Raw genomic sequence first — 21,043 nt, 5'->3', positions numbered from 1 at the left:
TCGGACACGGTTTAATTCCAATCTCCATCACATTTTTTTTTAAAAAGGGGACACTTAGCGTAAAACGCAGTGACTTCTCATACAAAGCCTTCTCCTGGTGAGGGCTGTCTTGAGCCGCCGTCTCCCCAGCATTTTCCCTGGACAAATCCAGGTTCACTCTATGCCTTTGATGCTCTATAAATAGCCATTGCAATGAGATTGTCTACGTGCAGCCAGAGGTTTTTTCATGCCTGCTACGCAGGGGCTGACGGAACCGCTGTGGTGCGTCTGTCAGTCAGACTCAGCGACAAAATGCAAGGGGGATTTTAAGTAAAATACAAAGCAGCAAATGCAACAGGGATGTGAGCGCTGCAGACACACAGTATCCTTCCCCCCAGAGCAGCCCAGCACAGAGCAGGGTCAACATTCCAAATACAATGCCCACAAACCCCGCCCCCCTCCCTCACCGCCCCGCCCCACTACCATCTGATTGGTGGACAGCTCAGCCCCGCCGCCCCTATTGGCCGAGGGGACTGATCACGTGCCCGCAGGCGCGGTGTGATTGGTCGCCGGGCTTGGTGTTACCTGATACGAATATCAAGCAGCGAGACAGAGCGGCACAGGTAGCAGCAGCGAAGTGAGACATGGACACCAAGGAGCAGGGAGCCCAAATGGAGCCATTGTTACCCACGGTAAGGCGCTTCAGCCTGTCTTCCACACAGCAAATTGCATTGCCCTTCATAGACCCCCCTCCCCCGCAGCTTTGGGGGGGGGGGGGGGGGTGACGTTTTTTTTCCTGCTGCTTTCAGACCAGCTGAGTTTCTCCAGCATTTTCTGCTTGTGTTTATTGTTTTGTGTATAGTGACAATTGTTATTGACGTGTGTTTTTCTTTTTAAGTACCACAATATCTATTGCCAAACGATGTTGTCGCTTGCAGCGAACATAATGCATTGATTTGAAATCATTCCATGCTACCTTGAGCATCCGGTGACGGCTGGGGAGGTGATCTCTAGGAACATCTTGACGGGGCGACGCGAATGCAAAGTCAGTCAGACAGTAATATCAGTGATGGAGGCGCGGAATATACCCCCCATCACCGCGCCTTTCTTTTCCCCCTCAAGTGTGAATGGCCATTCTCCCTTTTCCATCAAAAGATGTTGGAACATCAGCGAGAAGACTCGGTGGGAGGGGAGTGTTAATAAACTGACGCGTTCAGTGCTCTGGATGGCGAGTACGCAAAGTCGTGTCAGGCTGGAAAGCTCAGAAATGCACTTGACGCAGTTACAGACCGTGAGAAGCAGTTGTTAGCACGTCCACATTAAACGAAGCCGCTGGGTTGATATTTCTTGGCTATTAACAAGCAGAACGAAATATTCTGACTGCAAACGCACGTGAATATTGAGTGCAGAAAGACGAATGGTTAGCTAGAGCTGTATCACAATGTAGTACGCCACTTCGAAAGGATTTTATTTAAATTGGAAAACAAATCCTTCAGGATAGTCAGTTACGATGTTTATTTTCCCATTTAAGAACCTTCATTCATTCCTTTTTACAAAGCTAGAAACATTAAAAAAGACCCCATATTTAGATGGCCGGTCATTCAATGGCACATTGTATTTTTGGCGTCAGATTTCCTATTAAGATCCCATGCTATTAGCCAATTTTATTATATCGTGAAATTAAAACAAAATACTGCCGAAGCTGGAAATCAGAGATAGCAACAGAAAATGCAAGAAAAACTCACCGAAGAGTCATACGGACACGACACGTTAACTCTGTCTGTCCAGAGCTGGTGCCAGACCTGCTGAGTTATCCCAGCAATTTCTGTTTATTACATCGTGATCAACATATGTAAAATTTCCCACCATAAAGGTTTGTAATGCATCTTTGATCTTGACAGTTTTATCTTTAAAATAATGTATGTTTAACTTTTTGGAATTATCCTGTCCCACTTGAGTGTTAAATTTACAGTAAATTTAGAAATGCGGATGGAAGTTTAAATTTATAGCAATCTTTATAAATGGGTAAATCTGGAACACTAGTCAAAATGGATTTGCTCATGACCAAATGATGTGGTAGCTACTTTAATCTAGCAAAGCTGTGTTTTTTTTCACATAGAATTGAAGGGTTTTAATTATCAAGGCATTACTGGTGTGTATGGAGCTGAACTGCTTTGCCAGGCATACCTGTGTCTTGTGCATTGATGCTCAGTTCTCCTGTTAGTTAAATATTTGTACTGCATTAATTTTAAATATTATATAATGGAATTATCAAATTTTACAACATAGAAGGAAGCCATTTTGTCTGTGCTCACCCTCTGAAGAATGATCTATTTAGTTTCATCCCCTGCCCTTTGCCTGTTTTTACATCAATCAAATCCATCAAAGTTGTGAAAATCATCAACTAATTTAATCTTTAATTTTCTTTATGCCAATGATAAGATGCTCAGTTCCTTACAGAAAAAGCCTTATCCCTAGTATTACCTTTTCCCTATCCTCTCCATGTCCTTGACATTCTTCCCAAAGTAGGGCATCTAAAACTGGACACAATACTCAAATTGAATGGTTGAATCTACTATTTGTATAGATGTAGTATTACTCATTTTCTTCTGTATTTAATGCTATTACTTACTTAACCTATATTCCATTCACTTTTTTTGTTGCTTTATTAATTTGTTCTTTTCTTTAAAAAAAATGTGCATCTAAACTTCCAATTCTCTGTGCACTTCTATTCCAGTTGAGGCATTTACTTTGTGTGATCCCTGAAGGTGACATTCATTAGCTCTATACAGGCAGTCCTCGGATTGACAACGCAGTTGATTCATGGAAACTGTGTTATATGACAAAATATTGTAAGTTGGAACCAATTTCCCCATAGGAACAACATTAAGAATGGGGGATTCGTTCTGCTGGCGGGGAAGACAGCATTTTTACTGGCAAATTGTACCTCATATCCCGTGGGTCCCGATGCATTCAGACCTCTGCTGGCGGCAAGGCACCATTCTTCATAGCTGACTGAGCAGAAGTCTTCAGACCGAAGGCGCGTTAGATCCCATTGTAATCAATGGGTGATTAGCCAGCGGGGCCAAGGCAGGATTTTAACTGGCAAACTGCAGCTTCATTTCCCAGTTTTCAAAAAGAGTTTTTTGATTTTTGGCTCCAGTTTGGCCAGGCAGTTCACTGCCAACTGGCCACATTGATTGTTCTCTGTAATGACCTTCTGACCCGGGAGATAAGGCCTGGTGAATGCAGGGTGTGCTTCGGCGGGAGGTTTCACAACTTCCCTGGGCTTGTTCAAAACATATCAAAATTATAAATCATATTTACAAAAATATAAAAGATGGGCTGGCGTGGCATCGTAAAGTTGAAACCAACGTTGTAAATTCAAAACGGTGTCAACTTTTAAACGTTATTAGTGCCATTCGTTGTAACTCGAGGGCTGCCTATAGTAGAATTTGGTTGGTTTAAGATTGAGTTATGTGCAAGGAGGCACTTGTGTTTTGCATTTAATTTTACAGTTGGAGGATGCATCTTAAAAGTAAACAGGTTTTCCATTCACATTTGGGGACAAAAGGGATCTCCTTGAAATATATTTTGAAAATAGCTTTGAACAATTGCATTTTTTAACATGCATAGTTACAACAGCAATCACATTTATACAGCACCAGAAGTGGTTGGAATGCTTAAACACCATCGGATCTTGCTGTCATCTGCTAAAACTGCCCGCTATTCCAGGATCATCCTGTACTGCACAGATAACCTATTTCTTTTATTTACTGCAAACTGACTTCTTAAACTTGTCTTCCCTGTTCCTTCCACCTGCACCTTCAACAAGTCATGGGCTTCTGTTATGCTAAGACCGAGACAATCCAATCAGTTGTCTGTTGCATCCCTCCCTTCCATTAGTCCATATGGCCAAACTTCTGTTCATGTTCTCCCCTAATCCTGAACTTTATCTAGAATTTTTCCTATCTTCCATCGTGCTCTGTCTGAGTTCATTTTGCCCAAAAGACTACCTCCTGTTCCTGTGAACTACTAAATTGCTGATAACTCAACGTTCTCATGTTAGTCACAATTGGAAATAGTTCTCACTTCAAATGTTATCCCTCTCTCCTTTAAACTTGCTTTTATCAGCTTCTCCTCAGAAAAAAAGTCCTTGAACCCCAACATCCTTGCAAACTATTGTTTCATCTCCAACATCATCCATTCATGTCCAAAGTTCTTTGAATATGTTGTCACCTCCCAAATCTGTTCCCATCTTTCCTGGAACTCAATGTTTGAATTCCTCCAATCAGGTTTCCAATTCTGTAACAGTATTCAAACAGCTCTCATCAAAGTCAAAAATGACATCGCATTGACTGTGACCTCCAGCTTGTTCACAGCTTCGTGTTGCATTTGATTCACAGATGAATTTCTAACCTCTTATTTGTGCCATCACCAAAGACAGTCTATTTCTTCCTCTTGATTTCACCCCTGTCTCAGCTCATATGCTGCTGACACCCTCATGCCTTTGTTAGATTTACAGTCGACTATTCCAACACACTGCTGGCTGATCTCGCACATTCTACCCTTTGTAAACTTGAGGTCATTCAAAACTCTGCTCCCCATGCTTTAACTCGCAACCAGTTCTGTTTCCCTATTCTCCGCTGATCGGTACTGGCTCCCGGTAAAGCAACATCTTGATTTAAAAAAAATTCTCATCTTTGTTTTCAAATCCCCTCCATAGCATCAACCCATAAAGCATCACAAATCTCCAAGACATCTGCATTCTTCTAATTCTTAACTTTTGTCCATTCTCAATTTTAATTGTTCCACCATTGATTGCTGTTCCTTTAGTTGCCTAGGCAGCAAGCTCTGAAATACCCTCCCTGCAATTCTCCGCCTCTCTGCCTCACTTTTCCTCTTTAAGATACTCCTTAAAACCTACCTCTTTGATCAAGTGACACTAAGATCCAGGTTCAATTCTGGCCTCGGGCCACTGTCTGTGTGGAGTTTGCACATTCTCTTTGTGTGTGCGAGGATTCCCTTTGAGTGCTCTGGTTTCCCCCAGAGTCCAAAGGTGTGCGGGTTAGGTTGATTGGCTATGCTATATTGTCCCTTAATGTCAGGGGGACTAGTGGGGTTACGGGGATAGGGCCTGGGTGGGATTGTTGTTGGTGCAGGCTCGATGGGCTGAATGGCCTCTTTCTGCACTGTAGAGATTCAATGATCTGACCTAATATCTCCTCACATGGCTCAGTGTCATACTAATACTTCTGTGAAGTGCCTTGATTTGTTTAATAATATTGAAGGTGCTACATAAATATAAGCTGTTCTTACTGTTAGTTATATATTAATCTCAAGATGCTTTCCTTGGGTAGAAATTACACTGATCAGTAGTTAGAGAGATTAGTTAAGGTGTAGATGAAAAAGTAGGTTTTGTTGAGGCATTTGAAGCTGAGTAAAGGTAGCAGTGCTGGAGGAGTTTACCAATAGAATTTCAGAGTGTAGGGCCCAAATTTCTGAAAGCTCAGGCATTACAGGTAAAATGGATGGAGTGGATGGGTATGAAAGCCAGAATCAGAAGAGTGGAGGATATGTATGTTTGGAGGATGTTGCAGATATAAATTGGGATGAAGCTATAAAGGATTTTTGAATTCTAAATGTGAATTTTAAATTCGCATTTTTGGCAGATTGAAAGTTAATGATGTTTGGCAGGAAGAGGAATGATGAACATGTGAGTTTTAGCATAGGAAATAGGATGTGGGTGACTGAGTTTGGACAAGTTGTAGGGTAGAGCAAAGAGAAAGTTTGAGACGTTGAAGTTCAAGGCAACAAAGAGGACCATGGAAGTTTTAACACCATGAGCATGAGGTGAAATGGTGATGTTGCAGGTATAGAAATAAGTGGACTTAATGATGGGTAGGATAAGTCATTTGATCCTCAGTGCAGGTTGAGGCAGTTCACTGAGGTTACAATCAGTCTGCCTCAATAATCAGTCAGAAATAGGGCAGGAGCCAGAGGCTAGAAAATGGTTTTTGGTGGAAGACACAATGTGGCTTCATCCTTGTTAATAAATTTGATTTTGTGAAAATGTTTTACTTCTAGTAGAAAATTATGCATTGTAATAACCATTGAGCTTGGAAGCAAAATTTGTAATTTAAAAAAATGTCTGTGGAATCGTAATTGTTTTAAGAATGTTTGAAAGGGACTTTTCGGTGTAAAGGGATCAGTTGTATTTTCTTGGATAGCAAGGTTCCTTCGGCATCACCTTCCAAACCCACAACTACTCCCATCTAGAAGGACAAGAGCAACAGATACCTGGGAACACCACCACCTGGAGATTCCCCTCCAAGTCACTCACCAACCTGACTTGGAAATAAATCGCTGTTCCTTTACTGTCACTGGGTCACAATCCCGGAATTCCCTCCATAACAGCACTGTGGGTGAACCTACACCTCAGGGGCTGCAGTGATTCAAGAAGACAGCTCACCGCCACCTCCTGACGGGCAGTAAATGCTGGCCTAGCCAGCCACACCGACATCCCATAAATGAATTTAAAAAAGCAGAAATACTGGTCCTTGTGAGCTGACGATCCTTGACCTGGAAGCAGTCGCAACAAGAAGAAAATTCAGACCAGAATCCATGTAGATTGTTGACACAAAGGAGAGCTACAAGCAGAAGAGCTGGAGTTGAAGGCACAGTTGCAGTCAAAAAGAGTAAACAGAAAGAGGAACGCACCAAATTCTCGTGAAGAGAAGAAACAAATTTCAGGAATAGTCAGTTTTTCTCTTTTTGCAGAAAAGGCTACAGAAGCTCTTGAAGAAACTGTACAAGCGGGTAAAAAGGTCTAAGACCTGAAAAATTGTGAGAAGTTCAGAGATGCTAAAGAGCTGGGTGCTTTCCTAAAAGTGATCAAACCATCAACTGAAGTTTTATTGTTTGGTCTGTTGTGAAAACATTCTGGAAAACTATACCATCAGGACTGTTGTGACCTGACTGAGAAAGGATTCATGGAAGTGTATCTTACTGATAATAACTGTACTCATGAAACTTTGGTGAATGATGGTGAAAGCTATTGTCAGAAAGGAGTCCTGACCTCCAATGCGTGTATAAAGGACATAATTTGTGGAATTGTGTAGCTATGTAATTCCACACATAGAATCCCTACAATACAGAAGGAAGCCATTCGGCCCATCGAGCCTGCATCAACAAAAATCCCACACAGGCTCTATCTCCGTAACCTCATGTACGCACCCTCCTAATCCCCATGATTTAGCATGGCCAATCAACCCTCACATATTTGGAGTGTGGGAGGAAACCAGAACACCCAGTGGAAACCCACACAGACAAGAGGAGAATGTACAAACTCCACACAGACTGTCATCCAAGGCTGGAATTGAACCTGGGTTCCTGGCGTTGTGAGGCAACAGTGCTAACCACTGTGCCACCAGGCTGTTCCATGCTAAAGGGGAATGCTTGTGGGTTCTGTAAGACATATGTTTGTAATATTGGCTATTTAAAGTGAAATTTCCCTGTTTTATTTGCAGCAGTATTAGCCTGTTAATTCATGTGTAATTTGCCTTGATTCTGATTCATGTTAAATTAAGAGCTGTAAGAAAGGGAATCTTTGGTAATTTCTTCATTTGGGTTCATTCCATAAATGTGGTTATTTTGCTTTACAGTTCCCCACAGGGGTCATTACATTATGCTTTATAAATTGCAACGTTGACTAACTTTCTCAGCATTTGATGACTGAAATGGAATTGTTCTTGGTGTACTGAAAATAGTGTGAATAGCTTGGGATATTTTGAGCATGATTCTGCATGTACCATGCTAGTTGTGATTCCTAATTGAACTACATATGCATGGAATGGACATCAATGTCCAAAGGTGAAATAGTAATGTACAGGTGGGAATGGTTTAAGAAATTGCATTAATACATGATGGAATGATAGTTGGTGACTTTCAGCAAGGCTGTTAAGAGTGACATCTTCGTGCTTTATTGTCAGAAGGGAAATGAGAAAATGTTATTTTTTCTGATTAGAATTTAAAATTATGTCACCTAACTTATTGAAGAACTTTTTTCATATATCCCTTGATAGTTTAGTAAGTGCACTACATGGTGTAGTATTGAGTTGTGCCATTCAAGAAGATCCTTGCCTAGATTAGTAAACTGTAATATATTATCAAATTTCAACCAGGGCAGCTGTTGTGGTACTAATATTAACCTTCACATCCATGGGGAGGGAATGGGGTTAAAACCAGCCATGTGTTTTGCTTCTAATCACCATCCATTGATGCCTACTGGAAAATGTGTATATACAGATGTTGTGTGATGACAAGAACAGGCTTGTATCTGATCCCTTGAGCAGCACATAGCTTGCGCACACTCAGTGAATAGGTTTAAAACAAAAATAACCACTTGGTAATGGAAGATTACAGTGCTAATGATATTGTATTGCCAGGATTAAGTGCCTTTAGGATTTGATGGGGAATTTATGTGGAAGGTTGGAAAGACTGTTTCCTGGGAGAAAATAGATGCGCAAAGCCTTCTAATTATGTGAGTCATCATAAATTAACTCTCTAATAAATTGACTCGAAACTAAAAAGCAATTATGAAGTTTTAAGTGGCTTTTAAACATAAATCATATATGTTCTTTAAGGCTGCTAGACTGCTGTGTTATAATGGCCCTAATTTTCCAGATTGTCAAGGGATTGGATGTACAACTAAGATGCATGTCAAGAAACTGTGGAAATCATGAATTGCTGACCTACATAGAATTGTCCAGGAAGTTTCAACTTCCGATGGGCAATTTCCCTGCTTCCTGTGACCCTCAGTGAATGTCTCCAATTTGGAATGAGAGCCAGAGACTTTGGATAGTTCTGATGTACTTACCTGGGTAGTTACCCAGGAAATGTTAGATTAAAAGTTAACATCTGGGTCACTACACAACTGACGCGCCCCCCCCCCCCCCCCCCCCCCCCCCCCAACCCCCACCCCACCCAAGCACTCACAGCCCCAGACTTGACCCGACTATCACCCTGACTACCTTCCAGATACTCCTGCCACCTCACCCACTTACCTGCTTCAACCACCTTACCCATTTACCTCATCCATCTACCGTCCTACTCATTCATCCACTCATCGATTCACTAACATTCAAACTGGATGTTTAAACTTATCATATGGCAGTTAGTGGTGTGAAAAGCGGGCATTTCTTGTATTCCCCCCTGATTCGACTCCACTGCGATGGAGCTCTCTGAGGGATGCTGTGCGCTCCACATTTCTGGTAAAGCCAAACTCAACAGGTCCTAGAAGGAATGTGGCGTGTAGATGTGCAGGGGGAATGTTCGAGTGAAGTAGGAATCAGACAATGATTGCCACTCCTCTGAAGATTTGGACCAATAGCGTTTCATTCATTTGCCCACTATTCATGTACTTTTTGATGAAATAATTGGATGACTCTGATGTTAGTTTGAATTGAAAAAGTTTGGAGTCCTGGGGGTAATTGCCACATGATCAATTTACCAGTCATAAAGAAATGCCTATTCAATTTAACAGTTCAGTGTGGCAACTTAAACAGTGTCATAAATTTCAAACTTTGTAGGTTTGTAAAATATCTATATTAAGTCTATTCGGTATTTAGATTTTTTTTGTAATTCATTGGTAACAGTAGTGGATTTACAAACCAGATTTTAAAAAAATTTTGATTTTCTTCCGTCTGTATGATTTTTCTTAATCTAAACAGCAACATTACACCCACAAAAATGGCATTTTCAATGTTACAGCCCATGTACTATTCCTTGTGGCCAATTCGAGCTCTATTTCTAGTCTCTCCTAGAATCAATTAGCTTTCAGTTAAACTTTCTTCTCAGTTTCCTGGTATTCTGGTCGTGGATATTTCAGTGTCTAAATAGATACTTTTAAAATATAAAAATTGAAATCTTTGGATATATTCGTCTCTTTAATTCAGTATGGTGGACCTTTATGATCTTCTAAAATCTATGGTATATTAAGTTTTCAGTAATATAAAAGCAAATAATTTGACCTCCAAACGGGTAGATTTGTATGAACATTTTTTTTGACTAAGATTGAATGTAAACTTAAATATTCACACGAGTTGTATTTATTGTATGGTAAAGGACATTAGATTTATAGCTCTACAGCATTTTTTAATTGAGTATGTCAATGAAGGTTAATGAATGGCAAGTAGTTTTATTTAAAATCATATGACATTGCTCAAATTCAGACATTCAGTAAGATAGCTACTAGCTCTTGCAAAAAAATGTATTTTATATTAATTTGTACTTTCAAAAAGTAAAGTAGAAAGTTATTGCATGAATTTAAAGGAAATCATTTTATTTCTGCCCCACTGACAAAGTAGTTGCATCAATTAAGATATGACTGTGAGAATCTTGATATTAAGAGTTTGTTTTGAAATATGGATTGATTCCAGATTGGACGAATTTTGAGGTTTCTTATTTTTTTCAACTTTGTAAACCATGTACAAGTTCAATAAGCGCACTTTCAAGATACCCACCAACCACAGCAGCCCCACAGCCCTTTAATGTTCCTGGCTGGTGATGGGACTTCTGCCTCTCACCCCGGTGGAAGTCCTGACTCGGAGAACTGTAGTCCCAGAAACATGAGTGACAGCATTGGGCCTGACTAAGTCCTGGAATCCAGGACTAGATAAGGGTAAGGGAGGGGCGGTGTGGAAGAGGGAAAGGGCAGTAAGGAAAGGGGAATGTTGGTGTTGGGCGCCCCATGTGGAAAGAGGGCCATTAAGGGCGGTGCCTCCTACCCAACTGAGGCCCAAGCTGGGCATCCCTTCCCTCATCCCTGAACAACTCCTCTGAGCTCAAAATTGAGGTCTGATGGCAGCAGCTCCAAAGTGGCACATAATTGATCACTTAAGGGCCGCAGTTGGGATGAAGATAAGCAGGCTACCCCAAGGCTGTCCCACCTCACCTAAAATTGTGGACAGGTGGCGCAAAAGTGGGAGGGCCGAAGTCAGGTCACCTGGGGGAATTTTATGGCCCCTCCCCACCTATAAACCCATCAGCAGGGGACGTAAAATTCTGCCCTCGTTCAGGACTCCTAGGCATACAATTAAAGACACCTCTGGTCGATAAGTGAGATTCTGGGAAAAGCTCTGAATTACATATTGAATGGCGGTTGAAGTACTGATTCTCCTATTTCTTGTGTTATGTTTTATGAGTTGATTTCAAATTCAGTATTTAAAGAGGCATTGCAAATATGAAATCTGATGGATCCTGGAATTGGGAATAGTATTTATTAATTTTATAGAATTCAGTACAGTACACCTGTTCATAGACTACCTCCTGTTTTAATGATAGCTCTGTGGATGTAGTGCTGGGACAGTAACCTCTTCCCTACTGAGACTCACTCATATTTATGCAATGTCATGTCTCTCCCAAATAGTCACTGTCAACAAATGCTGTTCATTCACCCATTCAGCACATACCATTACTCTCAATTCATGGGTCTCTTCTTCCTCGCAGGAAGAGGTAGCACAAAATATAAGTGGGAGACACTGAACCAGAGGTGGCACTCCAGCTATCTTGCAGTTGACAGCTGCATAGGAGAAGGCACTGGACATCAACAAAGTATCAACATACTTGACCACTGTAGATGAGGACCTACCAACCATCTGGTGGCAGAATTGAATGAAAGATAGTCACACGGCAAACACCAATCCCTCATGGGTACTTGGTGTCAACCGCTAGTGAAATATGACCAAGTTCATAATAATTAGAAAAGGCATTCTAAAATTGACAGTTCTAATTCATTTCTTTATTCTCCCCACAGGACCTTCAAGCTTGCTGCAGGAGATGGTGCAGGCAGATAATAATAGCTCCTCAGAGGAGGTTGCTCACTCTGAAGGTGCATTGTCATAGGTGCAGGCCATGCACAGCTCAGATACACTTTGGTGGGATTGGTAAGGAAGATGCGTGGGATTTAACCTGTTGAATTACACATCACATGTGAGCAAGAGCAAATGGTGGAGACAGACAACAGCGTGAGTCTGCATCACAAGCCCAAATGGGTGACCTAAGCTTTGATTAGTTAGACGTAAATGTTGAGCCTCAAGGTCCGCCAAAGGATGGGATACTCCTGGAGCAATAGGAGAGAATGTACAATGTACTGGCAGGTGTTTCAGCAATGTGTGTTTACTCACAGAGAGATTGGAGGAGTCTGCGGCATGATGTCGCAGGCATTTGCAATGATCTTTTCATCTATGGAAAGAGTGGCCACATGCATGGAGCATCTAATGCAGCAATCAAATGAGTTCATGCAAACCCTCACAAATGACTGCCAATTTTAGTATTTATGATTCACCAGCCTTGGCCCCACTGATCTGCAGCAAAGTGCTTTCCAGCTTATTGCTAGCAAGGAAATGTAGCTGGGCTATAAGAGGGATATTAGTGGAAGAGGATATGGAAGTGAGGATTGAGCTCAAAGTGCTTTCGCTTCTCACCTGTTAAAAACAGCCCTACTCCTGGCCTCTCACTTCAGTCAGTACCCCTACATGCTGACAATGGCTGAGTCTGAAAGAGAAAACGCTGGAAAATCTCAGCAGGTCTGGCAGCATCTGTAAGGAGAGAAAAGAGCTGACGTTTCGAGTCCAGATGACCCTTTGTCAATGGCTGAGTCTGCCCTGCACAGGCACCCTTTTGGCCTCCAAAACCTGAGGATGTTGTGCGAGAACATCTCTACATCAAAGCAGGGATCTTATCTGCCTGTCTCTGACCTTGCAGAAGCCATAGTGGTTGTATGATCTAGAAGGGCTGGGAAGAGGAAGAGTAAATATTTTTACTTGTTCAGGCCCTTGGGTGTGTTAAACAATGTTAGAAAGTTACGTTTATTTAATTTTTGAGCTACAAATGTTATTTGTTTCTCCTACTTGTGTTGCCCCTTTTTTGTTGCTATCCTGCAAGTGGCCTTTTCACTTGTGATAATTGGTAAGACAATTATTAACACCAAGCAATGGGGGGTTGTGAAAGGATTGCTTGCAGGACTGCTTCGGATTGGAGGAAAGCTGGGTGTTTGGTGGACGTAAGTGACTTTTGCTTGTGGCTGTAAAATAAGTGGGCTGATGGAACCCAAGTGAACCTCACAATAATGAGGCCATCCTGCGGCAGTAATATGCACCTCTGCTGATACTTTGACTGAAACATGTTCTTCCTTCTACTTCATTGGAAGCATCTGACAAGCCAGCGTGCTCTGCACCTTGTGCCTCGTGCGTGTCCATACCTCACCGTTGTGAAAAGCTCTGCAAAGTGCAGCTCACCATGACCATTGTGGTGCTCTTTCTGTTGCCGGTGCTGGTACTGTAGATGCTCCTTCTCAGCTTGGCCCATAAGTGACACCCATGCTGCTCTGGTAGATCAGAGTTCCAAAATGGACTTCAGATGTGCTAACTTCCAAAGTTGTGAAACTCTCAGCACAAAATACTGTGAGCAATCTGGTATGAAAGTAACTCTGAGGTTTCATTACTTACTGGCATATTTCCTTATTTGGAAATTTGGCTGTTTGGAAAAGCTGGTATGGTGTGTTAGTTGCACCATGTTGGGATAAGACGAGCTTCATGGGGCAGTCCTTTTCTTGTATCCTCTTCTATGTTTGTTTCCAGAAGTACAATGATAAAAACTTTACAAAATTGCTACCTGCTCAAATCTATAGCTCATGAAGATAGCAGCAGATCAGATCTGGTTTATTTAGTCTTGTTGACACAACTACCCTTCAGACAAGAACAAAAATCGAAATTGTGTTCAGTTTCATTGCATCATTCAGTGGTTACATAACCAAATTATACGGTAACACATTTTGCAGAAGTGCTATGAGTCACATGTGATGTTTTAATCATTGCTTGGGATACTTCGGACTGCAGAACATTATAAGCAACAACTTTTAAACCAGGACTTCAGTAATGTCTGACTCACAACATATTCAATAGATTTCTTTAATGCCAGGAGCTTGAATTCTACTCCACTAAGCACACATGTTAGAGACTGTGCTCCTGAGCACTGGTGCAATCCGGTTGTGCATTTGATTAATTATAAGCGATGACCTCCTTGTTCTCCACCACTTTTAGGAACATAATGGGGTTTTTTTTTGGAGAAAAGTGTAACAAAAACTGAGTGCTGATTATTTTCAGACATATTCTTATGAATGTATAATCTTTGATGTTTTGTGCATTCTTCTCATGGGTAAAATGTTGAAAGATAATTAAAAAAAGAAATGAAGAGAAATAAATAACTGCTAAGAATATTCTCTTAATGTGGAGATGGGGGAGGTTGGTATGGTGGGGGTCAGTGGAGAGAGGGCATGGTAAGTAGAAAAAACAGAATTGGTTATTCTGGCTATTTATATCAGTTGAACCCAGCTGCCTAGCATGAACGTTGATTGTGTGATAATACTGAATGATTGTATTCCTCCCTTAGATAAGCCATCCACCAGAGACAGCCAGGACCCCCAGAACTCCTCCATTAACACCACAGATGACAGACTCACCTGTGTCACACCCTCTCTTCAACCAAGCAGCAGCACAGATACAGGCATGTTAGTGGGCAATAACGCACCAGCTCAGTTGATAATGCACAGTAGTGAGGGCACATGACACTATCAGGAGGAGTTGGTGAGGCAGAGATTGCCCACGCATGGCAGGTTTTGCAGCATTTGACTACATTTGACTGCAGGTGAGGCCAGTGAAGGTACTCACTAATGTGAGCTCAAGCTTTATGGATACCCACACGTCCAGCCATTGGTATAACCTGAGCAATTAAAAAAATTTCCTGTTGATATTCTGGGGGCAAGGCAAACTTGGTGGAGCACTGTTCACTTTTCTTCCACAGGCCTCCCGAAGATGAGGTGGGGGGGGGGTCTCCACTTCTGCATGCTGCATCTCGAAGGTACTAACTCTCTGGCTTCAGTTTCAGAGCAGACAGTCAACTTCAGGCCTTTAATGAGGGAGGGCAGCTCAGCACCTTCAGTCAGGTTTGAGTTTTTGGAAAACAGTTTCCACTAACTTGACCTCTGGGTCACCCTGTTGGGACATTGGTTCTCTGCCAACTAAGCTTGGCTGCCTAGCTTAGGATTGGGTCATAGAATCCCTACAGTGCAGAAGGAGGCCATTCGGCCCATCGAGCCTACACTGATGACAATCTCACCCAGGCCCTATCCCTGTAACCCCAAATATTTACCATGCTTATTTTCCTGACACTACGGGGAAGTAGAGCATGGCCAATCAACCTAACCTGCACATCTTTGGAATGTGAGAGGATACTGGAGCACCCTGTTGCCAAATCCTGGTCCCCTGCCTGCAGGGTTCTGCTGAGTAGGAAGTTGGTTCCTGTCACCGGCAGCTTGAGGACAATTTCTACCACCACCGGGCCCCAGACCAGATTACATTGTAGTTGGATCTAATAGAGGACAGCTGTACTTTCTCCACTGATCAGTGCCTTAGTTTTCAGGTAGGGCTGGGAGTTGGGGAGTAGGTTTATGTTTCCTCCAGCAATAAGAGCTGAATGGCTCTTGTATCTTGGAGCAGTTTAATGGACTTGCTCCCATCCTGGGACAGGTATGGGGACACTTCCTGAAAGGATAAAACTCTGATAGCTCTCAGGAATTTTGTCTGTCTTAGCCCTCATGGAGAGATCCTGCTTGCTCTGCTGAACTACCTACTGGGGTGAACTTCTGGAGGCTATTCTTATGGGACCCTACAAGACGCATCGGTTCCCCTTTCAGCTTCCAACATCCCAGTTGAGTGTCCTATTCTGTTACTGTGAGAAGACACTCTGTCTCTGGGGATTCTCCTTTTGAGTTTGAGGATTTCTGGAACCCTTGATTATACTTTCCTTTCTAAGTGGTGTGCCTTTCCTATTCAGTTCACCCTCATTGTCTTTCCAGTGGTTTTGGGGATGGTTTAGAAAGGGTCTGCCTGATTTGCCAGGCCTGTGGGTGAAGTCGTAGCTGTCTGCTATGAAGGCAGCATCTCTGCTTATGAGGATTCTCTGCTCCTCCAAGTACTTTCTTAGGTTGAGGGTGGTAAGCAGTTTTTAAATTCCTCCAGCAATATGAAGTCGTGCATTCTCTTGGAGATGTATTTTTAAAAAGTTGTCCCACCAGTCGAACACTATTTGCTTCAGCCTCTCGAACTCTGCATGGGTCTGTGTGGATTTCTTACAAGTGTTCCAGAATTGGTGGCGGTATGGCTCTTGGACTAGCTCATAGGCACTAAGGGTGGCAGCCTTGATCTTGTTCATATTTAGTGGATTCATCAGGAGCCGGCATGGAGTAGACCTCCTGGGCTCTCCCTGATAGCTTCCCTTGAACTAAAAAGGTCCAGATATCCAATGGCCATTTTAATTGTCCAGCTACTTTCTGAAAAGTGGCAAAAAAGTATTCCATGTCACACTTCAAATTTAGGAACAAATCTAACATAGTTAAGGGCCTCAGTGTTTGGTTCTGTGTAGGGAGCTTTGGACTGTCACCAGATAGAAAGATTTTCCGAGCAGCTTCCATCGGTCTTAATCGCTCCCTCTCCCTTTTGAGCTGGTAATTCCGTTTCAGTTTTCTGAGTTGGAATTCTTCTTTCTCCCTTTCGCTCTTTTTCCCTCCTGAAACTCTAGTTACATTTTTGAGTTTTTTCAGCTCAAATCTGGCTGTGCAAGGGGTTTGAAGTCCATGTTGAACTCCTTGTCTACCTGCTCTGTTTGCCAAGTGGTTCTAAATGCTCTGCCAGGGGCTGGAGCAGTTCACTTCTTTTAATCTTAACTGGGTAGTTTTACTTGCGTTTCCCTAGCTACAGCTTTCAATTGTTCTGAGCTTAGGGATGCTAGTATCAAGCCATTTAAATCTCCTTGTTAGTAGAAGGGAACCTGCTGTGGTAATTTCCTCGTGTTTTGCAGATCGTTTCAGCCACTGAATTTTCCCTCTTGGCTTTCAGTTGGTTCCTTTTGTATCAGATTTGGCTTATTTCTGAAATTTGGTCTCTGGTCAAATTTATGGTCAGATTTTTCTTGTTTGGTCAACTTTTGGCTCACTTGTATTGGGACTGTCCTGGACAAGCCCCCAATTTCTGTTACGGACAGAGAGAGAGACTGAACTTCTATATCCTCTTTCTATTGTTCCCGAAGCAGAGGTGTTTTTGAATAATTTATAAAGTAGGTTGTGGCGTGTTTCCCCAAAGTGTGATCCAGTTTGCAAATAGCTTGCAACAAGTTTGTATTATGATTAATTCAGAACATTGGTTTATTCTCATTGAAACTGAGGAGAGGACATGTTCGCAAGCTCGCACACACACCTCATTAAGTTTCAGTCTCTGAGCACATGCTTAAACAACAACCATTCACTCACTGTGTGCCAGGACCTCTTTATTGTGTAAAAAAAATGTCCAGGAGAGACAGATGTGAAACAATATTTTAAATTTCTGCTGGCAAGGTGCTCAATTTGGAGGGGGACAAGATTCTGCTGCCTTGGCTGATGAGCATTCATGAAACACAAATGGGTTCCCAAAATAGCTCAATGGGACGCTCGATCTGCTATGGAAGTTTGGAGAACAAGATTCCGAACTAATTTCCCACTGTTGGCACACCATTTTTGCCCTGTTACCAAATCCTGGTCCCCTGCCTGGCAGAGAGCTGCAAACTCTGCTCAATGTGCTTAACCGTTTATGTGCTGATTGCAAAGAAGAGTCTGAAAGGTTTTCTTGAGGTTGAAACATAGAGGGTTTCATTTTTATTGAGTTAAAAACCCACTTGGATAAAGTTATAAATATATTTAAAAGAGTAAACGCACGGGTGGAATTTTTCCATCCTGCCCACCGCGGGAATCGTAGCAGGCGGGACAAAAAATTTGGCGGATCATTTAAAGGTCCGTTGACCTCGGATGGGAAATTCCAGTCTTGGGGTACGCACGGCCGGAAAATTCCACCCCGTATCTCGAATTTCACAACCCACACACACATCCCAGCATGTAAAATCTACAAGTTTTTCTGTAGTATATTTCCTTTGCAGTTCAATGCTGAAAGGCTAAAATATTGAGAGTTCACTGTGTGAGTCCAATGGCTGTGGCTGCAACAGAAATTTTTCAACATCGTCTTGAAGTTCCAGGAGTGGAGTTCAAGCCCATGTAAAACTGCAATTGCTGGAGACAATTTCTTATTAAAACATAATCTGTCTTTCCCAAAATGATTTTTGCACCTGGTGCATATTCCAATGAAAATTCCATGTCTCTATGATGCACTTTAAACTTTATTAGGGACAAGGTCTTGATTTGAGGTAGAAGGAAAGGAGAGAATATTATTGCTACACTGCCATGTTTTTCCAGACTCCGAGCAGCACACATCTTCAATTCAAAAATGATAACTCCAGTCACATCACCTCTCTCTCCACATTGTGATTTCGGAAGGTATTTGGCTGATGTTTGAACTGATTGTGGCCATTCTTCTGCGATGAGCCTCTGAATGATTTCTTATCCATCTTGATAAGATAGGATAAACACCTTTCTATGCAGCTATTGTCCTTGTAGACTTTCTGTCTTCACTTGAGAGGTAGCTTTATAGATGTGCAAGTGTGAGGCCTTGTGCTGTTTTCACTAAATCATTTTGAAGGACTTCTTGACATCAACAGGTCTGAAATTCCATGAGGGTCTCATGGGATTTCAACTTGTAATTCACATTGGAACTTGCAGGTTGAAATCTGACCAACCTGCAGCATCAAACATCAGCTGACTTGTTACAACCATCTTAAGTCAGTGTCATGTCTTGCTTTTACAAAGGCTTGTTTAAAAAGTTTAATGCATGTTTGATCAGCTAATGAAATTCCAAATTGATATCACTCATGCACAAATCATTGCATTACTACAGAGCCTCTATGCGCCACATTAAGCTGAATATTTTAAAAAAGAAGTACCTTATTAAAGAAATAGATTCTGCTGAGGGAGTATGCACATTTAGCGACTATTTTAAAAACAAGAACTAATAAGGATGATCAGCACTGAATTACTATGTGAGCTACGGGCAAATTTACTTGAATTAAATGATCAAGTGTATATTAGCTAAATTTGCTGACTATGCAAATATAAGCAGGAAAGCAGTTTGTGATGTAGATACAAAAGTCTGCACAGGGATAGATTAAATGAGTAGACAACAATATTGCAGACGGTATAAAGTGGGGAAATGTGAGATTGGCCACTTTGAGGAAAGAACAGAGAAACAGAATAATATTTAAATAAAGAGAGACTGCAGAATGCTGCAATACAGGGACATCTGGGTGTCCTTTTGCTTTAATCCTAAACAAGTTAGCATGCAGGTATAATAAGAAATTAAGAAGACAAATGGAATGTTGACTTTTATTTATCTGTAGAATCAGAGTTCTAATTATTTGTTTCTGTTGATATATGGCCTCATTATGAATGCTTGGCTGAGTTCCAAAACTCACTAATGAATTAACTCTAAAGGGATCTGTTTACCCAGGCATAAATGGAGTGTTAGCTTTAATTTATTGTTTTGTTTGAGGTTATAAGTTATTTTTTGATCCATTTTTCAATGTCTCTATGATTATTTGGGCAAGATTAAGAGGTGTGAAGCAGGTATTTTTTTGTTAAAATTATGAATAGGCATGCCTTTTGACACTTGTAGGTTGTAGGAGCAATAGATTTTTTCAAAGCAGATTTCTGAATGGGTGTTTCTTTCATGATCAATTTAAGAGTTCCATTGTTTTACATGGGTCATTGGTTGTGCATACTGAATGAGGTGTCATGGGGGCATTAAGACAGCATGGGAGGCATAAAAACATGAATGTGCATACTACTTCAGTCATACTGGTAGGAAAAAAACTCAAGTGGACAGAAATTGGCAGAATGTGGCAACCCTGCACATGGGCAACGATCAACAAAATATCTCATGGGCTGCACTCAGAACCCAAATGGGCCACATGAGGTCCCTGGGCTACAGGCTGCCCACCACTATTCTATTATCTAAGAAGGACTGGAAGATGTGGTCAAGTCCTTGACTTTCTCCACCCCTCAGCATCTCTCGGCAACCTAGAATGCATCCCATTTGGATCAGTCCCTTTTCTAATTTAATTGCTGGAAACATTTAAATTACCTTCCGTCTGTCTATTTTTATCCTGTTCAAATGTCTCTGCTATCACTTTCATTGACAACATCCTCTTTGATTCTGAATACAGAATCAAATATTAATTTTGTATCTCAACCATGCCCTCTGCTTCAAAATTTAATGTCTAAAAGGTCACACTTTCCGAACACACGTTTACCCTTTTTAAGTTTATAAAGACCATTTTTTAATATTAGTGTAGGAACAGCAACCTTGTGACGACACCACCGTAGTGGGTTGGATCTCAAACAATGACGAGACAGAGTACAGGAATGAGATAGAGAATCTGGTGAACTGGTGCGGCAACAATAATCTCTCCCTCAATGTCAACAAAACGAAGGAGATTGTCATCGACTTCAGGAAGCGTAAAGGAGAACATGCCCTTGTCTACATCAATAGGGATGAAGTAGAAAGGGTCGAGAGCTTTAAGTTTTTAGGTGTCCAGATCCCAACAACCTATCCTGGTCCCCCCCATGCCGACACTATAGTTAAGAAAGCCCACCAACGCCTCTACTTTCTCAGAAGACTGAGAAGGAAATTTGGCATGTCAGCTACGATTCTCACCAACTTTTACAGATGCACCATAGAAGGCATTCTTTCTGGTTGTATCACAACTTGGTATGGCTCCTGCTCTGCCCAAGACCGCAAGGAGCTACAAACGGTGAATGTAGCCCAATCCAACACGCAAACCCGCTCCCCATCCATTGACTCTGTCTACACTTCCTGCTGCCTCAGCAAAGCAGCCAACTAATTAAGGACCCCTCGCAACCCAGACATTCTCTCTTCCACCTTCTTCCTTCGTGAAAAAGATACAAGAGTCTGAGGTCACGTACCAACCGATTCAAGAACAGCTTCTTCCCTGCTGCTGTCAGACTTTTGAATGGATTTACCTTGCATTAAGTTGATCTTTCTTTACACCCTAGCTATGACTGTAACAC

The 21,043-nt window shown here is 41.8% G+C and overlaps 1 protein-coding gene across 1 annotated transcript in view; it reads left to right on the top strand.

Moving 5' to 3' along the window:
• Positions 1 to 600: 600 nt before the first annotated feature.
• LOC144503632 (sodium-driven chloride bicarbonate exchanger-like) overlaps positions 601 to 21,043 on the top strand; it is a 267,586-nt gene continuing 247,143 nt past the window's right edge. Inside the window, exon 1 of the mRNA XM_078228280.1 lies at positions 601 to 671. Coding sequence (XP_078084406.1) covers positions 624 to 671 — 48 coding nt within the window. The 5' untranslated portion in view covers positions 601 to 623. The remainder of the gene's footprint in view (positions 672 to 21,043) is intronic.

Source organism: Mustelus asterias, chromosome 14 (genome assembly GCF_964213995.1).
Source record: "Mustelus asterias chromosome 14, sMusAst1.hap1.1, whole genome shotgun sequence".
Lineage (NCBI taxonomy): Eukaryota > Metazoa > Chordata > Chondrichthyes > Carcharhiniformes > Triakidae > Mustelus > Mustelus asterias.
Note: the sequence above shows the minus strand (reverse complement) of the source record. Positions and strands in the feature narration are given on the sequence as shown.